Raw genomic sequence first — 23,930 nt, forward strand, 5'->3', positions numbered from 1 at the left:
TATTCATGGGTCGCTTAGAGGGAGCCTTCTTGGTTACCCAGGCCTGCCAACCCAAAGTTTGGTACAGATTTATTGATGACATCTTCATGATCTGGACACACAGTGAAGAAGAACTCCAGAATTTCCTCTCCAACCTCAACTCCTTTGGTTCCATCAGATTCACATGGTCCTACTCCAAATCCCATGCCACTTTCCTTGACGTTGACCTCCACCTGTCCAATGGCCAGCTTCACACGTCCGTCCACATCAAACCCACCAACAAGCAACAGTACCTCCATTATGACAGCTGCCACCCATTCCACATTAAACGGTCCCTTCCCTACAGCCTAGGTCTTAGTGGCAAACGAATCTGCTCCATTCCGGAATCCCTGAACCATTACACCAACAACCTGACAACAGCTTTCGCATCCCGCAACTACCCTCCCGACCTGGTACAGAAGCAAATAACCAGAGCCACTTCCTCATCCCCTCAAACCCAGAATCCCGCACAGAAGAACCACAAAAGTGCCCCACTTGTGACAGGATACTTTCCGGGACTGGACCAGACTCTGAATGTGGCTCTCCAGCAGGGATACGACTTCCTCAAATCCTGCCCTGAAATGAGATCCATCCTTCATGAAATCCTCCCCACTCCACCAAGAGTGTCTTTCCGCCGTCCACCTAACTTTCGTAACCTGTTAGTTCATCCCTATGAAATCCCCAAACCACCTTCCCTGCCCTCTGGCTCCTATCCTTGTAACCGCCCCCGGTGTAAAACCTGTCCCATGCACTCTCCCACCACCACCTACTCCAGTCCTGTAACCCGGAAGGTGTGCACGATCAAAGGCAGAGCCACGTGTGAAAGCACCCACGTGATTTACCAACTGACCTGCCTACACTGTGAAGCTTTCTATGTGGGAATGACCAGCAACAAACTGTCCATTCGCATGAATGGACACAGGCAGACAGTGTTTGTTGGTAATGAGGATCACCCTGTGGCTAAACATGCCTTGGTGCACGGCCAGCACATCTTGGCACAGTGTTACACCGTCCGGGTTATCTGGATACTTCCCACCAACACCAACCTATCGGAACTCCGGAGATGGGAACTTGCTCTTCAATATATCCTCTCTTCCCGTTACCCACCAGGCCTCAATCTCCGCTAATTTCAAGTTGCCGCCACTCATACCTCACCTGTCATTCAACATCATCTTTGCCTCTGCACTTCCGCCTCGACTGACATCTCTGCCCAAACTCTTTGTCTTTAAATACGTCTGCTTGTGTCTGTATATGTGTGGATGGATATGTGTGTGTGTGTGTGTGTGTGTGTGTGTGTGTGTGTGTGTGTGCGTGTGTGTGTGCGCGCGCGAGTGTATACCCGTCCTTTTTTCCCCCTAAGGTAAGTCTTTCCGCTCCCGGGATTGGAATGACTCCTTACCCTCTCCCTTAAAATCCACTTCCTTTCGTCTTTCCCTCTCCTCCCCTCTTTCCTGATGAGGCAACAGTTTGTTGCGAAAGCTTGAATTTTGTGTGTGTGTATGTGTCTGTTTATGTTTCTATCGACCTGCCAGCACTTTCGTATGGTAAGTCACATCATCTTTGTTTTTAAATATATTTTTCCCGCGTGGAATGTTTCCCTCTATTTTATATATATATAAATAAAATCATTACACTTGGGACCTGTGGAAGGTACTTTAGCTTATTTGTTTTAGTTGTAAATATTTGTCATGCATTATTGTTTTTCGGAAATGTTCTACATCCTGGAGGACCTCCTCACTATGGATCAATTGGAATGAAAGTAAATCTAATCTAAAGAAACTGAAGACAACATAGAATATTTTTCTGTACAATTTTTTTAATTTGTTAACTCACTGTATCAGTGGAGAAGTGTCTACTGTTAACTACTTTACAAACCATTAGGTGTAAATGTATTATAATACTTTAAAAATCATGGAATGTGCAGTAGTTCATTAAAATACTATGCAATAATAAACAAATTTCTTTCAGGATAATTCATTTACCCTTGTCATTTACAACAAGTTTCTAACTCAAATTTTGATTAAGTGTCTGCGAAGGAAAGACAGACGATTCCACTTTATGGGTTGTACATTTGACTTGTACAATTTTTTGTGGGTACTTCATTTCATATTTGGAGCTGAACACTCCAGTTCCTCAGTGTATACATGAAATTTAGTGGCAAGACAGAATGTGGAGTACAATGTTTCACACTGAATATACAGGGCTATTACAAATGATTGAAGCGATTTCATAAATTCACTGTAGCTCCATTCATTGACATATGGTCACGACACACTACAGATACTTAGAAAAACTCATAAAGTTTTGTTCGGCTGAAGCCGCACTTCAGGTTTCTGCCGCCAGAGCGCTCGAGAGCGCAGTGAGACAAAATGGCGACAGGAGCCGAGAAAGCGTATGTCGTGCTTGAAATGCACTCACATCAGTCAGTCATAACAGTGCAACGACACTTCAGGACGAAGTTCAACAAAGATCCACCAACTGCTAACTCCATTCGGCGATGGTATGCGCAGTTTAAAGCTTCTGGATGCCTCTGTAAGGGGAAATCAAGGGATCGGCCTGCAGTGAGCGAAGAAACGGTTGAACGCGTGCGGGCAAGTTTCACGCGTAGCCCGCGGAAGTCGACGAATAAAGCAAGCAGGGAGCTAAACGTACCACAGCCGACAGTTTGGAAAATCTTACGGAAAAGGCTAAAGCAGAAACCTTACCGTTTACAATTGCCACAAGCCCTGACACCCGATGACAAAGTCAAACGCTTTGAATTTTCGGCGCTGTTGCAACAGCTCATGGAAGAGCATGCGTTCAGTGCGAAACTTGTTTTCAGTGATGAAGCAACATTTTTTCTTAATGGTGAAGTGAACAGACACAATGTGCGAATCTGGGCGGTAGAGAATCCTCATGCATTCGTGCAGCAAATTCGCAATTCACCAAAAGTTAATGTGTTTTGTGCAATCTCACGGTTTAAAGTTTAGGCCCCTTTTTCTTCTGCGAAAAAAACGTTACAGGACTCGTGTATCTGGACACTCTGGAAAATTGGCTCATGCCACAACTGGAGACCGACAGCACCGACTTCATCTTTCAACAGGATGGTGCTCCACCGCACTTCCATCACGATGTTCGGCATTTCTTAAACAGGAGATTGGAAAACCGATGGATCGGTCGTGGAGGAGATCATGATCAGCAATTCATGTCATGGCCTCTACACTCTCCCGACTTAACCCCATGCGTTTTCTTTCTGTGGGGTTATGTGAAAGATTCAGTGTTTAAACCTCCTCTACCAAGAAACGTGCCAGAACTGTGAGCTCGCATCAACGATGCTTTCGAACTCATTGATGGGGACATGCTGCGTCGAGTGTGGGAGGAACTTGATTATCGGCTTGATGTCTGCCGAATCACTAAAGGGGCACATATCGAACATTTCTGAATGCCTAAAAAAACTTTTTGAGTTTTTGTATGTGTGGGCAAAGCATTGTGAAAATATCTCGAATAATAAAGTTACTGTAGAGCTGTGAAATCGCTTCAATCATTTGTAATAACCCTGTACTATAGTGAGATAAAAAAAAAAAAACTATTTATGAACATATACATGATACAATGTTTTTTGCACTGTTCTGCTGTTATCTAACATTCTGTGTGTGTGTGTGTGTGTGTGTGTGTGTGTGTGTGTGTGTGTGTGTGTGTCTTTTGAGGCCAATAGTTTGAAGTAATTTAAAGATAATAAAATTACTGACAGTAGTATTCTTTTAGTATCAAGTAATTAATGAACAGTAACTTCATTTGTAATTTTGCGAAGCAGAAATGGTAAATATGTGACAGTCAGTGTATGCAACATCATGATGCTACATCATCAAAGTGCACCCGGGCCAGTATCTTTAGTCAGCTGTCATTTGTATAAGGACCTGCATTTGGGTTTCAGACTGGATCCCTCGTTTATGTTTGATTGTGAGGAGCTATTCCAGAAAGGAGATATTCCAGAACATGGAGAGCTTTGGCAATTCTGTTCGTGTGTGAGGGTGAATTTAAAGTAGACTGGGGCGGAGTGCGAATTTGAATTGAGGAGGTAATATGCCACGGTAATCCATGCAGTTTTGTGAATCGCTGTGCCAAAGTTGCTTAGTGGCTAAAGCACCCGCCTAGTAGACAGGAGACTCGGGCTCAATTCCCGGCCTTGGTACAAATTATCACTTGCAGCTTCAGTCGATCTACATAAAATCATATATGTAAGAGACCATTAAAGCCTCTGAAATTACATAATTAAAAAGAGACCATTGTCTATTTGGATGAAATCATCATTTTTTCTGAAGATCTAGATGAATGCATACAACACCTAAGTGAAGTATTTGATAGCTCAATTGACTTTAAGTATTGCTATGTCACTTTGCCCAGCCACAAGTTATTTACCTGGGCATTATTAGTAAGACAGAGTGAGGACAGATCCAATTCTCACTTTGGCTGTAGCCTATGTGATTTTTTCAGGACCACAAACAGTTAAGCAAATGTCATCATTTTTTTGGATTGGCAAATTATTACCAAAAATCTGTCAGAGACTTTGTGAAAATTGTGCAACCATTGACTGCATTATTGATAAAAGGACTATAGGTTCTTTCAGAAAATCCATAATACTCCAAAGTGTAAAACAAAGACATTCTGGACAAAATTTCAAGGACCCAACCAGATAATGGGGATGATATTACTGGTCAACGTCAAGTTGCAATTACCAACATAAATATCGGTTGTTATCCAAGTTAAACCTTTTAAGGACACAGTTAATGCATTACCACAAATACCTGCACCATTACCACAGAAACAGAAATTATCACTGGAATGAGAGTTAAAACAGAGGATACAGTATGAGTTTAGGGCTGAGGATAGGTGTTGAAATTGCAATGCATTGATTTAATTGTGTGTTGGGTAACCTGGATTAACTTTTTTTTTTTTTTTTAATTTGCTACATCAGCTTTTTGTGAGGTGTGCCTTTTGCACAGAGAGGGAAGAGACTCTTGGTAAGATGACATCACAACATATTATCTTGGGTATAATATTCCTGCATGCATGTGAATCATAAACGATTACAATCTAGCCCTGGAGAATGTAATCTTGTTTTTATCACTACCAGACATACTTCTCACACAGCACAAGTGGTAGTTAATACTCACGTTTGACATCTGGGAGGCAAGAAATGAAATTCGGCATTTGCAGAATATGTTCATAAATGTAACTACAGAAACAGAAAAAGGGGAAATGCTAACAGATGCAAAAAACAAATGTTAGGAATTGAAGTTTGCTATAAAAAACTTCAGGCTCAATTACTGTAGATGATAGAGAGAAATCCGGACACACTGGTACAAAAGAAAAGCGGTTGGTAGGATTCTGTTGGAAAATTATTAAAAACAGTATTTGGAATACCAGACAAGAATGACATCACAAATCTAAATAGTACAACAGGAATAGAATAACAAATGCCAACGAACAGAGAAACAACAGTTAGTTGGCATATGACGCAAATTAGAAATATCAGGGAATGATGAATATAACGAATAATGTATAGAATAACAACTGAGTTGCAACAGTATACAAAACGAATGATGGGAACATTGAATAAAGACTTAAGGAAAATGCAGAATCAGTTGAGGACGCTAGATGAGAAGCTGATAATAGCCAGATTACTGTGCAAACTAGCGAATAGTGTGTGAGAAGCAAGAATAGATACTGAAAGAGAACAAGAAGGAATACACTTTGCTACACATGGGCAGTTAAGTACAACATTGTTAACACCACTGCAATTTCTACTGGGATTATAGCTAGCAGAAAGGAATTTCCAACAGGCGGACAACATGTTGCACCACTAGTGGAAAGTACTATAGCATTTGTCTTTCTTGTTTCTACACTTAAGGTTTATAAAGATCAAGCTACATATTAACATACAGTTTCCAGCTGCAATTCCCGATACCAGTGTTTAATGATCCCTCCGTATCTGGTCAAATTGAAAATTATCATGTCGGTACAACTGCAAACTAATGAAGTGTTACTTGTGTCTTAACAAAGACATACATATGTTGTCATGACAACAGCAGATCTTAGCAATTGTATAGCAGATTAGTCACCACCTGTCCAATGCAGATCACAAAAACCTTGCAAAATTATGTTGTTTCTTGGGAATATCAAAGCTCCAGATTGTAAAAAAGGAGTATCAATGCCGCAGCCACATTTTCCGGGGACTGGCAGTCACTAATTATATTCCGTGTTTTTCTCGTTCCTTGGCCAATACTATCCAGTTTCTATAGCCCATCTTCCTAAGATCTTTGATTACTCCATCTTCCCATCTGGCTCTTGGTCGACCACATCCTCTTTGCCCTCCTGGCTTTCCTTGTAATATTCTTTTTGGTAGTTCTGTATCATTCATGGGAGCCACATGTCCCACCCACCTCAGTCTGGATGATTTCACTATCCTTCTGATGGGTTGGTCTTTGTATATGATATAAAACTCATGGTTGTAACTCCTCCTCCATCTTCCTCTTTCACAGATTGGGCCGATAATTTGTCTACCTACCTATCTATCAAATGCATCCAGTGTTTCAATATCTTTAGTTATTAAGGTCCAGGCTTCAGACGCATATGTAAGCACTGGTCGTATAAGTGATTTATACTTAACAAGGGGAGGCCGCCAATTGTGAAATTCAGATTCGATTCATACTGTGCACTTCTCAGCCGTTGTCGAGAATATCGACAATTAAAAGAAACCGTTGCGGTGAAACAATCTCTACGATTAATAGTTTTCTACAGCGTCGTGGCGCAGCGGTAAGCGCTCGGGTTCGTAATCCGAAGGTCGCCGGATCGAATCTCGCGCCATGCAATTTTTTTTATTATTAGTTTTTTGTAATTCATATATATATATATATATATATATATATATATATATATATATATTTATTAATGAATTGCTTATGCATGTTGGTGAAGGCGGATCGCTCTCCAATTGTACCGCCTCCATTTTTCCGTTTTTTTTTTTTTTTTTTTTTAACAGGGTGTACCAAAACTCTCCCGTCCGCACTGATTTTCGACGATGTTATAAGTTGCGCTTGGGACCATATCTACCTCCTTTCGAAGTTAGCAGGCAACTACGCTGTTACTGCGGTGGCTCGTTTCGGCCCATTCAACATCTGTCCTTAAAGTGTAACGGGCGAGTAACGGAGTTTATATTTCATACCTGCCACAGCGAATTTGTGTTCGTGGGGTCTCATTTCTTATTCGAACGTTTGACTTACGTTATACGTATTCGTTTCGGAATATCGTTTCTACGTCTTCCGTTAACTTATACGTGGTTAACATTTGAAGACAATTAATAACATTTGTGAAATACAACTTTGTCTGCGGAAAACATAATGATGATCGAAGTCACCAGTTTTTCCACGACAAACGACTTTCAACAACTTATTATATGCATAATTGTTGCAACTGATTGCCGGGAAATTATATATATATATCTGAATTACAAAAAACAAATAATAAAAAAAAAGTTGCATGGTGCGAGATTCGTTCCGGCGACCTTCGAAATACAAACCCGAGCGCTTACCGCTGCGCCACGACGCTGTGGAAAATTATTAATCGTAGAGAGTATTTCACAGCAACGGTTTCTTTTAACTGTCGATTTTCTCGACAACGGCTGAGAAGTGCATCTTGGTGCTTTGCCACATTACACATCTGGCCATGAGCTTTTATTATGCGCAGTATGAATCGAATCTGAATTTCACAATTGGCGGCCTCCCCTTGTTAGTTAATTTCGTGGTATGAGTCAGGAGCCTTGAGAATAGATGTCTTGTAAGGGCAAAATAGGCTCTGCTGGCTAGTATTAATCTCTGCTTAATTTCATAGGAGGTATCATTTAGATGTGTAACTGTCGAGCCCAGGTACTTGAAATGTTCAACTCTCTCAAATGTATAATTGCCCATCGTTATTGCATTTGGCATATTTTGTTTTTTGTTCATTAATAATTAACCCCATGTTCCTACTGACCTGTTCAAGAGCTGTAAATGTCTCTTCCATTGCTTTTTGGGTTCTTGCTATCATATCTATGTCATCTGCATAGGCCAGTATCTGCACTGATTTATAGAAGATCGTTCCCCTATTCAGAAGGTTTGCGTTTCTCATCACCTTCTCCAGGGTGGCATTAAAGAGAAGGCATGCCAATGCATCCCCTTCTCGCACTCCATTTTTAATACTCAATGTATTGGACATCATTCCTGCTATTCTTACACTACCTTGTGTTTCGCTCACTGTCATTCTCACCAGCCTTACCAACTTTCTAGAGCTTCCCAGTTAATCTAGAGCTTTATATAACTGATCTCTATTTATGCTATCATAAGCTGCTTTGAAATCTATAAAGAGGTGATGAGTGCCAACTCCGTATTCATTTGTTTTTTCCAGGATTTGTCTTAAGGTGAATATTTACTCCATAGTTGACTTCCCAGGAAGGAATCTGCATTGGTAGGGCCCCATCTCCCTCTGTATGATCAGGAGTATTCTGTCGAATAGTATATTACAGAGTATTTTATATCCCAAATTAAGTAGTGTGATCCCTCTGTAATTGCCACACTCCATCTTATCTCCTTTCTTATATATGGGACATATGAACCCTCTTTCCATTGTTGGGGCATTTCCTCCTCTTCCCTTATTCTGGTGACCATTTTCAGAAGGCTTTGTTCCAGCTCTCTGCCTCCTTGCTTACACAGTTCTGCTGGGATACAATCTGTCCCTGCCGCCTTGTTGTTTTTCAATTTCTTCATGGCAGTTTTCACTTCTTCTATATTTGGTGGGGTAGTGTTGTTGTCTGGGTCCTCTTCCCCATTCGTGTCTGTTGGGTTCTCTGGTATAGTTATTCTAGGGTTGAGGAGACTATCAAAATACCTGTGCCATCTTTCGCATATTCCCTTCCCTTCACTTATTATATTCCCTGTCTCATCTTTTATTAAGCTTGTTTTGCTACCAAAAGGCTTCCATGCCGCATTCACCTCTCTATAGAATTTTATTATTTCATTTTTGCTTCTCGTGAGCTCTATTTCTTTGACACTTGCTTTCATCCATTATCTCTTTTTTCTTTGGTGAGTCCTCTTTTCAATCCTCCGTTTTCCTTTGTATTCTTCTACTATCCTCCTTGTACAGCGTGATCAGAGTGTCCTTCCATATGCTTTGTTCTTTTCTTCAGTTACTATTTCGCATTCAGTATCAAACCATGATGGTCTTACTTGTCTTGTCCCAGTTCCAAGTGTCTCTCTTGCCGATGTCTCCACTGTCATTTTTATCGCTTCCCACTGATCTTCAATATTGTTATATTCTCCAGCGTTTTCCAGAATCCAAGTTATCTTCTCTTGATTCTGTTCTCTTACTTCCACTGATTCTAAAGTTGATATATTATATTTCTGTGCCCTAGGTCGGTCTCCTTTTGCTGTGTTAGATATTCTTGCCCTCACCCGTGCCCATACCAGAAAATGATCTGTATCTATGTTTGGGCCTCTGAGACTCCACACGTACAATAAGTCCGATTTGTGTCTCAGATCTATCAACACATGGTTGATCTGGTTTACTGTGTTTCCATCTGGTGAGCTACATGTCTCCTTCTGTATGTCTTTATGTAGAAACAGTGTTGATCCTATTACCATATTTCTAGATGCTGTGAAGAGTATAAGCCTTGTTCCGTTCTCATTACTTGTTGCTTGTTTGCTGTGGGGGCCAATTATTGGTCTATAAATCTGTTCTTTCCCCACCTGAGCGTTATGGTCTCCAGTTATTATTTTAATATCATGCCCTGGGCACTCATATACTCTTTCCGAAGATTCATAAAATACTTCTTTCTCTTCTTCTTCGGATTCTTCTGTTGGTGCATGGGTATTAACTATGGAGTAGTTAAAGAATTTCCCCTTTATCCTGAGTGTTGATAATCTTGGACTAATGGGTGTAAACCCTATTACCAAATGCTTTAATTGATGGTGTACAACAAATCCTGTCCTCAGCTGGTGATTTCTTTCACTGCAGCTATAGAATATATTCGCCTCTTTCTTTTCTAAAACTCCTCTCCTGTCCATCTAATTTCTTGCAGTGCTATTATACTTTGCTTCAACCTCATTATTTGATCCAGCATTACTTTCAGTGTTCCTGGTCAATATAGGGATCTCACATTCCAAGTACCAATATATAGATCTGATCTACACCTTATATTTCTCTTCTTCCTATTTTTCCCTCCTTTATTTACATGTATTCCGTCCTCTTTGTCCTTTTCCATGCCAGGTCTGTCTTCCTTCATCCATCTGACTTTACTTTGTAGAAGTTTCGTAACAGTTGTTTTTTACAGTGCGGGCTGTCAACCCCTACCAGGGGATGGGTGATTTTTACTCAGGGTTTTCTTCCCTTAACCTTTGGAGACCAAACTCCCAACTGCAAGGCAGCGGTTATTGTTTCGCTAGTTTTGGTCTGCCTCGGGTATTTTATTTCTTCGGTGTCCACCATATCTGGTGAACATTCTCCAATCCGCCACCTGGGGAGGCGCCCGATGGGAGACTAGCAACTCCAAAAAAGGAGTATCAATGCTGCAGCTACATTTTCAGGGTACTGGCAGTCACTAATTATATTCTGTGTTTTGCCAAAGACAGTATCAGTCAATTGTTACAATAATAAGACAGGTATGGCAAAGTTAGAGTTATCAACCACTAGTGTTATGGTAATACTAGCTTTTACGAGGGCGGTTCAGAAAGTAACCTCCGACTGGTCACAGTGCGGGTTGTGGGGGGAGTAGCGACGCCATCTGTGCGTTCACGCACTCAACAGGTCAGTCGGCATCAAGCCGTGGTCGAGTGAACGTCGTACCTGCGCTAGTTTAGTTTTTGTGGCAGTTTGAAATGTGTGCTGCAATAGAAAACCCCGCCAAATGTGAAGTGCGTGCTGTCATAAGGTTTTTTACAGCCAAAGGATATTCTGCAGCAGCTATTCATCGTAAGCTTTGTGCCGTGTACGGACCAAGAGTTATGAATGAAGGAGTTGTCCATGAATGGGTACGTTTATTTAAAAGTGGACGAGAAAACGTTCATGATGAAGAGAGGAGTGGTAGACCCTCATTGGTGACTGACGAACTCGTTCAGACAGTTGATGCAAAAGTTCGTGAAAATCGACGTTTCTCAATGTCGGAGTTGTCTACTGGTTTTCCACAGATTTCTAAGACTCTCTTGTACGAGATAGTGACAGCAAGATTGGGTTACCGTAAGTTCTGTGTACGATGGGTGCCCAAAATTCTTACCGACCACCACAAAACTCAAAGAATGGCCTCTGCATTAGACTTTCTGTCACGTTATGAGGACGAAGGAGAACCATTGTCAAACAGAATCGTGACCGGTGACGAAACCTGGATTAAGTACGTGAACCCTGAGACAAAAGAACAATCAAAGATGTGGGCACATTCAAATTCGCCTACCAAACCAAGAAAAGCCTCGCAAGATTTTTCTGCCAGAAAACTGATGGCAACGGTGTTTTGGGATGCCAAAGGGGTGTTGTTGGTTGAATTCGTGGAACGTGGTACGACCATTAATCAAGACGTGTACTGTGAAACAATAAAAAAGTTACGACGGGCTATACAGAACAAACGCCGTGGTATGCTGACTTCCGGTACCGTTTTTTTGCACGATAACGCCTGTCCTCACTCTGCTCGCAGAACAACGGCCCTTCTTGAGTCCTTCAAGTGGGACGTTATCAACCATCCACCTTACAGCCCAGACCTGGCGCCAAGTGATTATCACCTCTTCATGCATTTGAAGAAATGGCTCGGGTCACAGCGGTTTGATGACGACGAAGAGCTCAAAGATGCGGTCACAGGCTGGCTCCAGGCACAAGCGGGTGATTTTTATGCAGAAGGAATTTCAAACCTTGTGAAGAGATACGATAAGTGCCTCAATCGCTATGGAGACTATGTAGAAAAATAGTGCAAAGATGTAGTTGTAAGATGTATATGTTAAAATATTTTTATTTAACTTGGTGTATTTTTTTAAATCAACCGGAGGTTACTTTCTGAACAGCCCTCGTATTTGTGTAGTCTACTTTTGCCTCAAGAAGAGAGTAAATCATGGAAAGGGAACAACAATTCATGAAATTGCTTTGAAATGTATTCATACTGATTAACTGTTAGGTATAATGTGAATAGACGCAACCTAGAAAAATAATGTTGAACTACAATAAGATATTTTGTGACCAAACGAACAAAATGTTCAAAGTAAATGTAACTGTGTAAGATAGTTAACCAAACAGACAGAAAAGGGTAAAATTCAGGATGAATTTTATTAAAGTGAATGGAAATGTTACACAACAAAACTCATAAGGGAACATGGGAGTACATATTTTTCTAAGTTCTAACAGCTAGCGTCAATCACCCACACAAAAGTGCAGGCAGCGGCCAGCCAGAAAGAGTAAACACTCCAACTCTGTTAATGGTTCAGGCAAAACAGCCACCTTGCCACTCTTAACAGAGACTGTGAGCAACTTAGCAGAAAGTAGCCAGAACACTCTGGACCAAACCACTTGAGTTAATTAGAAGGAAGGTCAGCGTTGGCTGTAATTTCGACGATTTATTGACAGCAAAATCGATTTTCAGTCACATAATAATCATCTTCAGTGCTGTAGCGTACAATTGTGGATGTTTCATAGCTTTGGTTACTGACAACAACTTGACACCAGTGCCTATGAGTTTTAATTTGTACACTACAGCACTGAAAATGATCATTATGTGATTGAAAATCGATTTGGCTGTCAATAAACCATCAAAATTATGGCCAACGTTGCCCTTCCTTCTAATTTTATGTATATGGTCGTTGTGCACACAGCCATCTATGGAGTCGCCAATCACTTTACACACTTGGTAGGGTGCAAAAATGACTCAAGAGTTCGACTAAACAATAAAGACCCTGTAACAAAATTTGCTAAGCAAATACAGAGGAATCGAAGATCACTGACAACTCTGAAAGAGAAGAATAAATTCAGTCATTAGTCATTTTGAATGATGTCATAGAGCAGAGGCCCCTCCTCATTGACATAAAGACTCCTCCACCACTAGCATCTGGCACATGATCAGTAGGATTGGTGGCATTCACATCATTCGTACTTGATTCTCTGGTTAGGGTATGATAACATCTTGTTTGTGACACTATTCTAGTGTTGGTCTTGCACTTGCTGTCCTGCAAGATGATCAGCGATCCAAAGCTACAGCCAATGAAATCCAGCATCCAGTACTGACATCAGCACAGCAGCCAGCACTGATGGGCAGACAGAGGATCTACCAAAACATCTCTGGTCCATGGTGGAAACTGCCCTAAACTCCATCGTTGCACATGTCTGAAGGCCTAGCATACCAGTGTGCCAGGTTCAGCATTCAGCAGAACTACTTGGCATCTGATATCACAGACCACCAGAGCAGACAACTTGGGCAGTGATCTGAAATGGATCGAGATCTTCCCGAAATGGCATGTGAATCAAAACACATCATCATGCTCACCACCATATCAAAAAATAAAGCTGCTGTAGACCATGCCTGTTTCACCAATGGGCAATGAAACTGCCACATCAGGGAGTCATCAACTTCCACTCAAAGCTGATCCAGCACCCTCAGCAGCGTCCACTATTGGATTCAGCAGATTGTTCTCCGAATTACGTAGGTGCCAGTCAGCACAGAAGTAGCAGCAACAACTTTTACTTTCAGTAATTAATGGCATAATTTTGGATATTGTTTTGTTACATTTAACAATGCTGGTAGGGTCCTCACTCTACAACCTGAGAAATTAGTGGGAATTTCCACCCCACCAACGGTCACCCCTACAGCTCTATCACTCACTCTGTTACAGGTTCATACTCCACTTCAAAGAATTACATGGATGGTAATTGTTATAGAAACGTTCAAACCACATACACTCACAGCACCAATAACATCTAATGAATCCAATTTTTACACAACTACATCTTTCCTTCCAAACCTCTGGTGTAAAACAGACTAGGTTTATACTAAAAAAATACTGCATCCACATGGTTGTGCAATTCTGCCAGGTTTCCAGAAGCACAACAGCCAGATGTCTTGGTTGCTAAACCAGTGACACTTTTTGCCTTACAGGTATTTAAATGGTAGTCATAAAAGTGTCTTTCCTCAATTTCTAGGAGAATATGCATTTGCAGACCCCATATATGATGATGACAACTACCCAATTATCTATCAACCCCATCAACTTTGAGTTGACTGTACATAATGAACATTAAGGTTGACTTACTGAAAAATGGGTTTGGGAGGCAGGGTTCATACATAAGTGACTTATCAAATATGTGCTGAATCGGTTAGCTGTACCTGAGGCCCTTCCCTTCTGAGTCAACTTCATTAGCACCATCAGTTGACATCTGTTACTCAAGGACTTTATGTTGTCCTTAGGTGTAATTGTTGGAGCCTAAACTGATTTACTTTTATAAAACATAAAGGAGAGACTATAACCTTTCAGAAAAAAATGTTGTTTCTTTTAGGTAAGATGCCCAGCAGACCTCCATCTACACACAAAAATAATGACAAAATAATATGTTACAGACTTGATGATTGGACTGCAGGATTCAAAATGCACCACGCTTTAAATAAAAACCACATTTGTGAATAAAAGCTGATATTATTTTCTTTTATTTACTTTCTCTCATGAAACTGAAATGATGATGTGGCATTTTTGGCCAGGAGGCCCCATCCAGGGAAGTTTGGTGCCGAGTGCAAGTCTTATTTCAGCTGACGCCACATTGCGTGACTTGCATGTTGGTAATGAGGATGAAATGTTGATGAGTACAACACAACACCCAGTCCACGAGAGGAGAAAATCTCCAACCCGGCCAGGAATTGAACCCGGGCCCGCTGCATGGGAGGCAAGCATGTTACCACTCAGCTAAGCAGGCTGACAAATCTCTGCCTGACACCCGATTTCCACAGATCTAGATTCATGTAGAAACTCTGTCTCCATTCATTTCAGGTAAATGTGACTCATGAATGTTTTATAATTGCTATTCAGCAGTAACGAAGACTAACAATACTGTGCCAATTCGCTTGTTTACAAGCAATGCACAAATTGAGTGTGATAGGTAGAAATTATGGTTAAACCATGGGATTAAAGTATCTTTTGTTAGGAGGAGAGAGTTCTATCTAATTCTGAGGACAAGTTGCAGTCAAGAGTAGAGATTTCATCTCCATTAGCATTGTTAAAATCATCAAGGCAGTTATTAAAAAAGGAAAACACACAACTATGCACAAAAAATTCATTCATCTATTTGCCCATGGATCATTTTAACAATAGTATGTGACATGTCAACAATTCACTTCAAAAAAATTGATTGCATATAGCTAACACAAAAGAAATACATACTTGCACCAAAGAGGACAAAGCACTCACTACAAGGATCTAAAAAAGGGGTAAAAGTACAACGGACTAAGAACAAAACTAAAACAAATTTTACTATTAAGAAGGGCTTCCTTCAAATTAAACACAAAATGAACAGTTGTAGTAATGCAAAAGAAACAAGATTTTTCAGAAAAGAGCTGTGGCAGAAATGGGTAACTTATGAAGTGCCCCAGATGTTTGTGTTTTATCTAAAATATTCACAAAAGCAAATGCAATGCAAATGAAACAGGAGTGTTCAGAAAATAGCTGTAGCAGAAATGGGTAAAGGTTACTATGAAGTGCTCCCCTTCCCTCCGTATTTTTCGTACTTTATGTATGATGTACTTACATAAAATGTATCAAAATACTTGTCACATATCTGTCAGTTATCTACAAGCTTTTCTTGAATTCTTGCTTTCGCAAATAAATATGCATTAAATATGGTGTGAAAAAATATTGAGCAACAGTTGTAACAATCTGTTAAAACAACATTTATTCTAGATATCACAGGGGTGAGGGGGCACTATCACACTCAGACATGATTATACACTGAAATCAATGCTGCCTGATTCAATGACTGATTTCTCTCAATGGGAGTAGAAATTATGACACAGTTGCTTCTTCCATTTCTGTGAAGGTTCTCCTTGTAGGATCTACAGAACATAATGGATTACTTAATTAATTAATGTGCAGTACATGTGGGGCTGCTCTCTATGAACCCTTCAGCAGCATACGTGTACGGTGTGGCTTGTTTTTGTTATTCCAACAATCAAGGCATTTGTCATGTAATCTTAGCCAGATAGCAATGGCTATTTGTGGATTTGTTTCAGTTGTGGTAAGGAACTTCATGTTTATCAAGAAAAGCACAGGAGCATTCAAGAAAAAAATTCAAACAGTGTAGGCAAGCATAATTGCTGAACATTGATGCTCCTCCTTTCGAGAGCATCCAAAATGAGATGGAAAACCAGTAGTGATATTTATGAATGAATCTTAAGTGCTCTCAACAACTTCTAATCCTTCACTCATTATTAGCATATAGTCTCCATATATATAATAAAATTCAAAAAGTGAAACAACAGTTACTCAGTCCTAGGCAATGAGTTTAATTGTTTTTAAATACTCATCACTGGGTAAAACACCGTGCACAATAAATTTCATGTCAATGTAAGAGCACTAAAGGGCATGTTTACCTCATTTGCGTTTTGGCTGCTTGGAATGTCGCCTGGGTGTTTCCTCTCTGGATCCATGATTTGGCTGGAAGCTTTGGAAGCTATGTTTTTGTTTAGGAAAACTTCCCTGCCAGGCAGAGAGCTCTCCTGAGTTCCTTCCTCCTCAGAGCTAATGAACTCATCATCACTTCCTACTGCTAATCTTTCTGCATTACTCACTTCGTTCAATGTTGAAAGTAGTTGCCTGTAATCATTTTCTTCCTCACTTGAACCACTGTCAATATTTATGTCCTCAGATCTGACACTTTTCTTCGTCTTCGCATAAGAAACATTTCTTTCTGCAATGTGGTTTATCCGTTTTTTGCTGTTTGTATCGTGGGTAACAATCTCAGACGAATATGTTTTTAAATGCTTTTCGGAAAAAGACTTCTTTTTTCGGTGAGAACCACGCTTCTTGTTAAAAGAACCTTTGCGCCTCCCACGACCCATAACCTTAAAACTCACGTGGTACAACAACTTTACACAATGTCAACAAAGACAGTCAAATTTTCTGTCGTAATTTAGCAGACAAGTTCAACTGTCGACCAACGATGAATCGAATAGCTATCCCCACTGCCAAAATCTGCGGTGAATGAAAATGGCGGTGCAAGATGGTGGGGGAAAGGATGAGTTAAAAACACAGTTTATAACAAGGGAAGGAACTTACAGATTGATGACCCTTTCGGAATATTCAAGACCCACCAGGGTCGGTTATACCAACAATCAAGGCAATGCTGCTGTTCGTGTGTCGTTTGTTACGTTGCCTGATCCAAGTGGCAACGGTGACAGGATTTGTTTCAATTTTGGCAGGGAACTTTATGTTTATGTTTATAAAGGTGTTAAAAAGGTAAGACAATAAATATACTGTAGGTTATTCACATTATTCCTCGATATAGGCTCTTCAAAGTCATTTCGTAGCTGCTAGTAATTTGTAAACTTAAAACGGCGATCAACATAACCTAACGATATGTTTGGTCCTGTAGATTATCTACTGTTCTTTCTAATTTACTGAATGAAATTGGATTGTAGGCAGCAGATCTCACGAAGCCCGTAGATAAGAAGATGTATAAAGGAACAAACCCAACGTGCCACGATTTTAACGTCGTTACAATGACACCCGACAGTGTTTCCCTGGTAATCGGTTTCTCCACTGGGCAAATTCAGCTCATAGACCCTATCAAGAAAGAACTGAGTAAACTATATAATGAAGAGGTATGATATTACATTTTATTCTAAAATAGTTGTATAGCCACTTATTATTTTTAGGATGTTGTTCTCCATTAATAAATCGTGATTGTAATTCAACCAGTTTTGTGAATGTTTACATGTGACTCAAGTTGGGTAATATTGTGAAGATTCATTACTATGGATAAAATGTTATGGCTGGGTGATATTTCCAATTCAAACGGGTATTTGTAATCGTGCCTTTTATGTATGAAGATATCTCATGTTCATCTAGCTTCCTTCCACCGTAGAATCTTTTACTTTGATTGCGTATTCATTGTACTTGTTTTTCTCTGTTGCAAAATCCCCTGTTACTACGTTTAATAGTAGCTTGGTCAACAGCTCAGTTCATGTCGTAATTACTAGAAAGAAGAATAACTTTCATAAAGATTTAAAGTCACTTAATAGTGATTCAGAAAGGTGTCCACTATTCAGCAATACACATTTTCAATAGCATGCCAGCAGCCAAGAAAATCTTAACTAACAATAAAGCTCAGTTTGAGAAGAGTTTTAAGGATTTACTGGTGACCAAATTCATTGTATTCGTTGGTTAATTTCGTAGCAGAACCGCTTGATGCATATGTTGTTAATAATATCACATAACATGAACATTGCATACACTCTGACTTCAGGACAAATCTTGTGCAGTAATCTGACCATTGTAAATAAGTATTGCAAAATATATTTTATTTAATTTTTTTATTTGATGATATATGAGTAAAGTAGCCACAAAATTGTTACGTGCACCTAAGTGTATGGGACACTTTCTATCTTGTGGCAGGTATTATATCCTTGTAAAGGTAAATATGCTTAAGAATTTTTTAAATAATTCTACATCCACAAGAGCAATTTCCTTTGGGATGTGTGGAAAGCACATTAGCATATCTGTTATTTTGTAAATATATATCATGTATTCTTGTTTCCTAACATGTACCACATCCCTGAGGATCTCCTTGCTACAGATCAATTGCAATGAAAAGTAAATCTATATCCATATCTATTGTGATTTTTGTTACTGTCATTGGAGATAAGTTGACACCAATTTTCGTCCATTCTGCAAATGAATGTAGTTTAAATCAGGATACTAGTGAAGAAATTAAGTCTTAGTGCGTGTTTCTTATGTTTAGAAGGAAACATTGTGCATCTAATGCCTATGTTTTAAACCAGTAAAGAAGAAAACTTTGTTGTAGTAAAATAAGTATGGTTAAGGTTTCTTTAATTTTATACGTAACCTAGTGGAAGAGGGGTATGCAGTTTGTTATGTAACAATATAAGAAAATAATATAGCTCAACCACATGTATAATATTAGTCACTTGAAAATCTGCTTACATTAAAACTGATGTATATTGGAAGAGCAAGCTTTCAACTTGAGAGACAAATCACCACAAGAATCATAAACCTAAGTATATAAAAGTATATTAACTTATCAAAAAGTAAAATTTTAAGTTCACGTAGTTTTCATTTAATTCCATTGGCAGACATCTCGTAAACCACAGTCTCCACTTTTTGATCATACAGTATATTGAACTGTGCAGTGTTCTGGGTCAATAGCACTTATTTCAGCTCCCAGCAGCTGTTTCCTTCCAAAATCAGGTGAGCATAAACTTCATGCTACCATTTTGGAGGCATCTAGGAAGGATATTTCATTGCAGGCAGCACATATGTTTGCCTGATAAATTTGTTGCCCCTGTTTGGAGCAGACCACATTATCTCAGAATTATTGAGACCCTTCGGATAGATGGCCATGGCACAACTACTTCACCCAATGTGCAAAACACACTGAGGTGACAAGTCATGGGCTACCTTTTAATATTGTCAGAGTCCCTTTTGCTCGGCATTTCACACAATGTTGCTTGCCAAGTCTGTGCAAACGCTGCTGCTCTCGGTTGTTAGGTGAAGGCGATCGCCCACCACGTTGTCTGTGGTGAAAGGGAATGCCTGATATTTGGTATTCTCAGCGCACTCTTGACACTGTGGATCTCGATATAATGAAATGCCCAACAGTTTCTGAAATGGAATGTCCCATGTCTCTAGCTCCAACACCTACCATTAGTTATTCAAAGTTGTTTGATTCCCATTGTGCAGCCATAATCACATTGGATACCATTTCACACGAATCATCTGAGTACAAATGACAGTTCCACCACCTCCCAGGTGGTCACAACTCTTTTGTGAGTATGTGCTTGGCTACAAGGTGCCCCCAGGCTTTGCAGCATTACTTTCTTTCCATGTTGAAAGCTTATACTGCCACTATCCCTTTCCCCCTTGCCTCTCCATTGGATGGTTTTCTTGGGGCAGACGTGATTTATGATTTGGGCGTCGAGATTCCACTTCCGTTGTTTTCTACTTTTCATTAAATCAACACATGGTCGCCATTGTTGGGTTTTCAGAATTCTCCAGAAGTGTGGGCTATACAGGGAAGGTGGCCCAGTATAGTGTATGCTCCACCTTTTTGCTTTCCATCGTCACACCCTTCCCTTTAATGGCATAATACACCCCTAACCCAGCAAGGTAGCCAACCCATTGTGGCAGGTGGCTGTCAAGTACCTGCAGAGTTATACACCTGACCATGCCGGGATTGCAGTGTTGGTGCCTGAGGTGAAAACTCTCAATGTATGCGAAGGAGTATGAGCCCATTGTGGCTGGGACACAGGGACTCCGAGCAACGGATTACTGGCCAGTCAGCTGTTGCTGAGACTGGATAGCACCCATGGGGAGAGCCCTCATTAGGAGTGGGTGGCACCATGGCAAATGAGCTGCATATGAAGCTATCTCCTGCTGGTGTCATATGGCCACAGCATTCTCTGTGGAAGGAAAGTCATCTTTTAATGCAGAGAGATACGACCCTAAAATGTTCCCTGCCATGGATGCGCTGTAGGAGAAACATACAGCTAAGCGGAAAGCACAGAAGTATTCCCCGCACTACTTGGTTTGCACAACTGGTGGGGAGTCTATCTTGACCACAAAAGCCCTTATTCTTTGAGGAGAACTAAGATGACGAGTTTGTGAAAGTGGCAGCCATTTCTAAAATGTAAAGTGGGTCAATTTTGATCAAAACAGCATCCCCTGCCCCTTTCTTGTAACCGAGCGAGGTGGTGCAGTGGTTAGCACACTGGACTCGCATTCGGGAGGACGACGGTTCAATCCTGTCTCCGGCCATCCTGATTTAGGTTTTCCGTGATTTCCCTAAATCGCTTCAGGCAAATGCCGGGATGGTTCCTTTGAAAGGGTACGGCCGATTTCCTTCCCCATCCTTCCCTCACCCGAGCTTGCGCTCCGTCTCTAATGACCTCGTTGTCGACGGGACGTTAAACACTAATCTCCTCCCTCCTCCTCCCTTTCTTGTAAGAATCTGAATCACATACTGTTGACCGTCACTCCCCATAATAATCAGGGCATCATTTTCCATTGGGACCTGCTCTTGCCATCTGATGATAAGCTACGTGCCAACTTGGAGCGATGGTGTGTGCACTTTGTCTGTCATATATCTAGGGGGCCAAAGGACAAAAAGGTTGCTACCAGCGACTTCATCTTGATCTTTAAGGGTGATTCATTGCCTGAAAAGGTCTAGCTGATGGTATACCAATGCGATGTGGGACCCTCCCCTCCATGTGGTGCTTGCAAAGTGCTTGGAATTCAGGCACATCTTCACTTTGTAGCGTTAGCCCCATCTGTAGAGATTGTGGTTGAGTGCCGCCCGCGAACACTCCTTGTGCCCCTCCCCCGTCTGTGTCATTTATGGAAAGCACCATTCTCCCTACTCACCAGATCACATTGTTTTACAGAGAGAGAAGAAAACTACATGAATGCAAGACTCTGGACAAACAAACTTATCAAGAGGGCAAGAAGAAGTACAAGCAGTTTCAGCCATCATGTCAAACGGTGTCATATGCTACAGCTACGACGACATCACCCTCTTTGGTGATGGAAGTCCTGCCTTTTACATCTCCTATAGTGGGTCCTCAGGATCGTTCAACAATGGATGCCTGCCCCTCTGATGGTTGGGAGATGCCCTCTTGCTACTTCCTCCACACTTACTTTGGGATAGATGCCTTCCCTCCCTCCAGGGACATTGGTCCCCACCTCAAAGCCAGAGACATATAACCTTCTTCCAGCTTTTCTTACCAGGAAGAGAGCCTGGCTATCCACCTGGTTTCCTGGATTGGTTGCAATTTTGTTACTTTTGCTTGTTCTTTCATCCTTTTTGGCGTTTAGGTCCCCGCTTGAGGTTTGACCTCCACTTCAAAATGTCCTGTTTTTACTGTGAGCCGTATGGCGAAGAACTTTCTCCCTAGCATCTATGGTGTGGATTCCTCTGCCCCCCCCCCCCCCCCCCACCCCACCCCTTCCTACCCCTCTCTCTTCCCCACTGTAGCCCCCTTATACCCTGCTAGGTTACCAGCATGTGTAGACAGTCAGTGTATTGGAACTGTTATGTACCCATATGGCTGAGCCCCCTGACAACACAGGGATCACACTACTCATACCTGAGCTGTTCCCTCCTCATGTGCGCCAAGGAGTGGTTGCTTATCCTCTTCGGAACTTCCAGCAACACTCGCTGTGCCAGACAGCCCTTTCTATTTGTGGGTGGTGCCCATGGGGAGAGCCCCTAGTCAGAGTGGGTGGTATCCGGGCAGATGTTTGGTGCATGAAGCATATCGAGCAGCAAAAATCTGGCCATTCTCAAACGGCAGTCTCTTCGAATGGTGAAGGATTCGTGAACGCTGCTTTGTATGACCTGGTATCCTTCGCTTCCCTGGCTTCAGCATGGGAGGATGGCCAGGCTTACCGTCTTGATTCCAACTACGTATCTACATCATTCATATGGCTTTCCAGCATCTTGTCTATACCATTCTTGCACAGTTTCAGGGTGCCACCATCTTTTATACTGATGGTTCTAAGACTATCAATAAGGTAGGAGACTACTGGCTGCAAACACCGTTTATTGCCAGAATCATGTAGCATGTTAACAGCAGAGCTTCTAGCCATTCACGGGACTCTCCTTTTTGTTTCTCAGGCCTCCCTCCACAGTGTTTTAATGTGTTCAGACTCCATGAGCAGCCTGCAGGCTATCGACTGGTGCTACTCTTGTCACCCTTTGGTCTCTGCTATCCATTTGGAACGCTACTGCTCGTTGTTATAAATTCTGCACAATCAAGGGGTCTGCTTAAGTTTGGCACTCTTTCTTCCACACCTCTCAAAAGGAGTCCATGGTTTTATGCTGTATACACATTGATCGTACGCAGTTCACCCATTGTTTCCTCCTATGGAACTGCCCACCCCCACAATGTGGTTGTGGAGCCAGACTGACAATATTTCACATTGCTGGAATGTCCCCTTCTTTCAGCACTTCGTGTTAAGTGTATTCTTCCCAATTCCTTAAATTTAATATAAGCAGACGATCCACAGATGGTTGAACTGGTCCTCAGCTTCCTCCATGACAGTGGTTTTTATTTCCAGATATAAGGTTCTCCTTCAGTCTTGGAGCAGGGGTGGGCTGGTTGTAGTTAGGACTTCTACAATCTTCTCGGTCTGTGACCCCATGGCCACTCCCTCCCCCTTTTTTCCCAGTTTTTTGATTTGATCTCACCTGTTTTGCCTTTACTGTATGTTTTACTGTTTATTATTTTATAATTTGACTCCCCTGACTGGACCCGTCCACTTTTGCACACCCTCTTTCTTCTGTGACTCACTCCAGAATCATGGGACTGATGACTTCGGGTTTTGGTCCCATAACTTCTCCCAATTAATCACTGAATCAATCAAGTAGTCCTCCGAGATGATTGACATTCTGGTGGCCCCCACGCCATCAAACCCCACCTGTTCCACTGTTGTGGCTGAGGCAGAGATTCCATAAAGTTTCAGCTACAGCCTTCATCAGTAAGGGAGAGGGACACACCTTCACACACGCAAGCGAGCACACCTGATGCACACACAACTGTTAGCTCCAGCATCTCGGACTGGAATGCAACTATCATGTGAGATGCAAGCAGCAGTCTGGAGGGATGGGGAAAGGGAAGGGATAGTAGTGTATGGGAGGGGAGAGAGTTGAACGCTGTC

The 23,930-nt window shown here is 41.3% G+C and overlaps 2 protein-coding genes across 3 annotated transcripts in view; one reads left to right on the forward strand and one right to left on the reverse strand.

The window, feature by feature from the left end:
- Positions 1 to 17,303, reverse strand: part of LOC124785280 (U3 small nucleolar RNA-associated protein 25 homolog) — a 99,668-nt gene extending 82,365 nt beyond the window's left edge. The window contains exon 1 of the mRNA XM_047254167.1: positions 16,628 to 17,303. Within this exon, the coding sequence (XP_047110123.1) occupies positions 16,628 to 17,095 (468 nt within the window). The 5' untranslated portion in view covers positions 17,096 to 17,303. The remainder of the gene's footprint in view (positions 1 to 16,627) is intronic.
- LOC124785296 (WD repeat-containing protein 20) overlaps positions 17,238 to 23,930 on the forward strand; it is a 63,069-nt gene continuing 56,376 nt past the window's right edge. For both annotated transcript variants that reach the window (XM_047254169.1, XM_047254168.1), the window contains exons 1-2: positions 17,238 to 17,492; positions 17,675 to 17,857. In XM_047254169.1, the coding sequence (XP_047110125.1) occupies positions 17,238 to 17,492; positions 17,675 to 17,857 (438 nt within the window). The remainder of the gene's footprint in view (positions 17,493 to 17,674; positions 17,858 to 23,930) is intronic.

Source organism: Schistocerca piceifrons, chromosome 1 (assembly GCF_021461385.2).
Source record: "Schistocerca piceifrons isolate TAMUIC-IGC-003096 chromosome 1, iqSchPice1.1, whole genome shotgun sequence".
In the NCBI taxonomy this organism is placed as follows: domain Eukaryota; kingdom Metazoa; phylum Arthropoda; class Insecta; order Orthoptera; family Acrididae; genus Schistocerca; species Schistocerca piceifrons.